Raw genomic sequence first — 6010 nt, forward strand, 5'->3', positions numbered from 1 at the left:
TTATATAAGGTAGCTACTATTTACTATATTAAAGGCCCCTTTAATATCTATTATAATTAGTGTATAGTATTTCTACTAGTCTAATGCTATTTCTATGTTATATACTAAGGCTACTATAATATTAGTAGCTAAGCGCTTTAGAAATACTCCTACTACCTAGGGATATAGTATCCCTAGTTTAACGTATTTCTTTATTATCCTCCTAGCTACTAGCTATTCTAGGCCTTTGCTAATAGTAGAGAGTAGAAAGATTAGGCGTTACCCCCCTAGGGTACTAATGTCTTAGTTTAGTTTAAGGATTATAACTATCTCTATATCTTAGAATAGTTATAGGTAGAATCCTTGTTAAATACTCTCCTTAAATAGGCATTAGGTGTAGGTATTAATATAAGGCTAGGCTACCTATAGTAGTATAATAGTAATACTATCTACGCTAAGTATAGTATTACTAGCGCCTAGTAGTACTAATTTTACCTCCTCTAGGGGGATATTATTATCCTATAGGATAGACTACCTTAGGATAACTAGTATAGCTAGGTTAATATCTATTTTTATATTAAATCTTTTTAGAAGCCTCCTTTAGAGGACGTTAGCCTTCTTAATAGGTGTAGTAACTATGTTTTTATTGTCTTATAGAGGGGGCACTCTAAATTAGCTTATTAGCTTATGTTACCTTATAATATAGTATATGTCCTTGTTTATCTTTATATTATTAATCTAGTTAGTCTAGTATTTACCCTTAGCAGTTCTAATAGTTTTTTAAAATACCTTTGCTGCGGCGTCTGTCTTCTTACTACCCTTCTGTCTTGCTTAGTAGTATCTTTGTCTTACTTCTAAGTATTCTAGTGTCCACCACACGGCTGACTTTAATAAGATCTATGTTTTCCTAGCTATATGTACTACCTCTTATAGGAGGCTTATTAGAGCTATTACTACTCTATCTAGGGTAATTAGTCTATCTGTCTCCTCTAGAAGTGTCTAGGCCTAATTAGCTACCTTAGATATAAACTTAGCTAACACTTCTAGTAAGTTAATAATTATCCTTGTTTCTTCTTTATTTAGTTAGCTATTAGTTAAAGGGATTACTATAACTAGCGTTAAGTAGTCTAAGCTAGTGTATAGGTAGTCTACTACCTAGGTAAATGCCTAAGGAATATTAGAGAAGACTAGGTCTAGTGTGTTACCCCTGTTATATATTAGTACGCTTAGGGGGCTTATAAGTAGTATCTGTTGTCTATTAGCCTATTTAGTGATACGCTTCCCCCTAAAGTCCAAAGGGCTCCCTAGTTACTACATAGGGTACCTTACGTTAAAGTCCCCTGCTATTATAGTCTTTGCTAAGGGGGCCTAGTCCTATAGTATATCTAGTACCCCTGTTATACTAGGCTAGTAGTAGATATTTATAAAGAGGATATTAGAGAAAGTAATCCTTAATATATTATATAACTATAGTTAGTTAATATAGTATATATCTATAACTTAATATATCTTTCTAATATAGGTTAGTACTTATAGTTAAGTGCTAGTATTTAACTAACTAATAATTAGTAAGAATAGTTTATAGTTTAGGTGTATCTTTGTAACGTTTAAAGTCCTGTTAGTACTATAGAATAGTTCCTATATTATTATAGTGTCTACCTTGTCGTAGTCCCTATTAATTAGTGCAATATTATATATTACTCTACACCTATGCGTATTAATATAGAGGATCCTAAGTTCTTTTACTATTATCTTAGTAAGGAAGAAGGGATTAGTGTGCTAAGCTTAGGGGTAAAGGCAAGTGTAGTGCCCCCCTCTAAGATATCTTTAGTATCTATGTTTATCTTAAAGACATTATACTTAAGTATATATAGTTAGTTACTCTTAGTAGCTAGTTATCCTAATAGGCTACTACTACTAAAGTTATTATCTTATTACTTTATATCTTATATCTTAAGGTAAAGGCGTTACCTCTTTTATCTAATTACCTATCTCTATAATTTTATAGGTCTATTTATATATTTATTATTGTCTTTTCTTAGTTATAGTAGGTAGTCCTAGTAAGTGCTCTTATAGAGTCCTTTATAGTTAGTGTATTATTTTAGTTAAGAGTAAGGTTTATTCCTATGTTTACTTTTTACTTTACTATAAATATTATACACCTATGTCCTATAGTAAGGCCTATTAGTATACTAGTTATAGTAGATAGTGTACTAGATTAGTCTAAATCTATTATATAGTTACTATAAGAGTATACTATTTAGTAGGTAAAAGGGCTTTATAGCCTCCTTAAGTGCTACTATCTAGGTCTTATTATTATTATTCTCTGTGTTTCTTATAATGTAGTATTACATAAGGCTTTGCCTAGTTACTGTCTATATCTCTGTCCTAATTATTTTATCTATAACTCTAACACTACCTCCCTTGTAGTTATATATATAGCTTAGGACTCCTCTAATTCTATAGAAGGTCTATGCCTAGGTTCTATTAATATTAGTTACACTAAGCTATTTAGATAGCTTAGTGTAGTAATCAAGTATAGTCTATCTAATTTACTTACTTACTAGGGTAATTATATAGCTAGTTAATACCTAAGTTGTCTTCTTAACATCTATAATTTAGATCTTATAGATCTTAGCAACGTCTTAGTAGATAATAGTAGATAGGACCTTAGTGTTAGGCATATAGATAAAGAGGCGTCTATCTATAGTAGTATTATATTATTTAGATCTTGCTTATAGGTTCTCTTTGCCTCCTGTAGGTCTTTAAGTACTACTAGCTACTCTAGTTCCCTTAGCTTAATAGCCTTCTTAGGGGTAAGGCTACACTAAGGTCTAGCCTTAATCTTTTGCCTAGGCTAGGTTTAGGGTATACTGTTGCTACTAGTAGGCAGTTCTATTCTTAAGTACATTAAGGAGTAGGTTAGTATAGTAGGTGGTTACTTACTAGTGTTATACCTCCTTGCGCAGTTGTTGTAGTGCCTACTAGAGGGTGTTAATAAGCGTATTGCCTACATGTCTATAGCTATTGTTAAGGGCTATAATCTCGCTTAGCTACTCTTCTAGAGTATAACTTACGTTTATTATTAGTCTATACATAGACGCGTTAATCCTTAGCTTAGCCTTAAGGTTATTAGATAGCTATAAGAGAGTAACTAGCGGTGACAATAATATAGCAATAGTTAGAGAGAGCTCTAATCTCTTGCGCTTTGAGGGGGAACCTTTGTTATTCCCTTTAAGAGGGCTAGAATCAGAGAGGACCACCAAGCCCGGCGGCCGGAGGCCCGGCCGGAGGCGCGCGGTCGCGGGGGTGGCCGGCCCGAGGGCCGACATCGCAGAGGGGGGTTTTTGGTGTGTTAGTGGTTTGGTGGAGGTGCATGCACATGCACTAACAGCATGTGGGTTGTAAAATAAAAAGGAGGGAAGGTTGATGCGATGTGAGCGTATGGCTTTGGAGAGAGACCCTAGGACGCCGCCACCCCTAATTCTCGCCACCCACCTAGAGCCAGAAACAGCTCTATCCGCACTGTTACAAGCGGCCTCAACCGGCTGAAGGGAAAACACCAGAACAAAGCGTAAAGCCTTTTGTATCACTAGTGAAATAACTGCTGCCGCCCTGTATGTAGTGGTCTTGTTAGGGTTAGACTTGGAAAAGAAACTATAGGCTGGGAATACATACCAGTCTTGTTTATATTAAAATATAACTTGGTTTCTATTCCTATGAAAACGGTAAGATTATACACGTTTCCATAATAACGTAGAGAGGTAGTATAACTAACTACATACAGTTCCTATTGAAAAAGTACTTAACATTCAGTTTTTTATTACAGTATCTTTATAACTAACCTATTTAATCTGTAGATATAGGTTTTTACTATATAGAAGACGGTTTCCTTCTACTACTAGCAAGCTTTAATCTATTAGTAGTTTATTACGTTTACCTATAACTATTTATAAATATATAAGGTATGTAGACGTAAATAAGCAACCGTAAGCTACTGTATATATTTCCTTACTATCTTTAGGGTAAAGTAGAGTAAACACTCTATCTGTTTAGCACAACCTTTCTTTAATCTATAAAAAGCTACAGAAATACAATCTATTAGAAACTGCTTACCCCTTTTACTTATTACACTTCTAATTCTATTACTTACTTAGCGTTACCTAAAAACCCTACTACCTTTGTTATATTATAACGTAGTATCTACCTACTTATATAGTAATCATATCGCTAAAATACTATACCCTACGTATGTAGTAATCACCGTAACCCCAGGGTTTAGGCAGAACCCTACGCCTAAAAAAACACGAGAACTATAAGGTTAGGCAGGTAGATAGAAGGGCGTATCCTCCAGCTCTTAAGGCATCCCTAGTCAAAGGGTTCTTAGCTCTTATGCTTCTGTCCAAGCCATGCGGAAAAGGCGGACCAACAGGCTAGGGGGGGGGGGGGGGGGGGGGGTGGTCCTCTCAATAGCAGGCAGGCACTACTTCGCAGCCGCTAGAGCCGCCGCCAGCGCCGCAGTTACAGCCGGCTGTTGTCACCGTCTTCGTCGCCGCCGTTACCGCCGTTATGTATTCCGTCCGGACACGTCAGGCGCCAAGAGACAGGCGTATTACTAAGGACTATAGCAACCATTAGTCAAAGGCTTCCGAGGTTTCACACTCCTGCAAAAGCCATGTGTGGAAGGCAGACTGAAAGTGTCGGAAGACAACCTCTCGCCGCTGGTCTAGGGCGGCGGAAAGGTAGGCCGGCCCCTGTCTTCTTATAGTGATAAGCACCTGTTGGACCTCGTCACAGCCTAGGATGGGGCGCTTGCCTGGGCCGGCATTGATCCCTAGGCCGGCCTCCATCTCACGTCCACAAGCATTTATATGATCTCTGTATGGCCTCGGGATGAGGCGCCTACTTGGGGGTAGCAGACGGGGGAGGCCGGTTCAACTGTCTGCCGTGCTATTCCGCGTGTAGCCGCCGTTACACGACAGGCGGCTCTTGCCTCCTTTTTGGCTGCCTCGCGCGCCTCACGTCCCCCTTATGCCAACCCCAGACTCAAAGCAGTACATGCTCTTTGAGAAGCCTTCCACCCTACCACAGCATCCAAAGACAGAGAGGGACGCCTCTACGTATTACCGTCACGCCTACAGGCGGCCCCAGCCCTATCGCCTCTCCTGCCGCCGTCCCCGCCGTGTATTTAGGGCGAATACGCCGGACGACCGGAGGGACAAACAAGGCCGGGGTCCTAGGGACAGCCCTTATAGTGCCGTCAGCCCTAATGTCAGCAAATCAGTCCTACCCGGCGGGAGAACAGCGCGTCGTCGACATTGAGCGTCAGATGAGACGGCCTGGCAGGAGACGTAACAGCCCTGTTTTATATCTTCACCACCAGCGCCAAGAAGCCCTACTACTCCGAGACCGAACGTTTGGTCTCCGTCAAGCGATTCACCGAGAAAGGGTCTGGTGTTAAGGTCCTTGTCGCAGACACAAACGTGTCTCTAAACGGCCTTAATTTACAGGATCAATATCCATCGGCGCCTTTATTCGTATTTAATAGGCTACCCATGCCTGTATCAAGGGAGCAGGCCGCCTGGTGTGTTTGGGCCAGAAGCACCCAGTCACATTCCACATCCCAAAAGTCAACAATCTTTGGCCTAATGCACAGGCGACGAGGCCTCTGATTCCGTCGAGAGCCCCCCAACCACGCCGGCAAGGCCGCGTGACCAATCGGCCATTAGCGCCTCAACCCGAGACACAGCGCGTCCTTCCCCCAACCCCAGCATGCCCAAGCAGTCCTCAACCAAGGCGTACCCTAGGCGGTCCTGCCGTCATCACCAGCACCAGGGCCGCCGCCTCTGTGTATTAGTGTATTCAGGGCGAGTACGGCAGACGACAGAAGGGACCAGTAAGGCCAGGGCTCTAGAGAGAGCCCTCTAGGTGCGAGTAGGCTTACAGTCTGCCATAACGAAGAAGCACTATCCCAGCGGCGGATGCCTAATGCCGCAGAAGTCCTGCTGGCGATGGCTGGTTAAGGTCACGT

General features: G+C 40.9%; 1 protein-coding gene across 1 annotated transcript; it reads right to left on the reverse strand.

Annotated features, from left to right (window-relative positions):
* Window positions 1–4415: 4415 nt before the first annotated feature.
* LY79DRAFT_574302 (uncharacterized protein) lies at window positions 4416–4832 on the reverse strand (the record flags this gene model as incomplete). The annotated part of the gene is made up of 1 exon (XM_060559574.1): window positions 4416–4832. A coding segment is annotated over one exon (212 nt), but the record flags the coding sequence as incomplete, so codon positions are not given.
* Between the last annotated feature and the right edge of the window lie 1178 nt (window positions 4833–6010).

This window comes from Colletotrichum navitas, assembly GCF_030913465.1.
Source record: "Colletotrichum navitas strain CBS 125086 chromosome Unknown LY79scaffold_361, whole genome shotgun sequence".
In the NCBI taxonomy this organism is placed as follows: Eukaryota; Fungi; Ascomycota; class Sordariomycetes; order Glomerellales; family Glomerellaceae; genus Colletotrichum; species Colletotrichum navitas.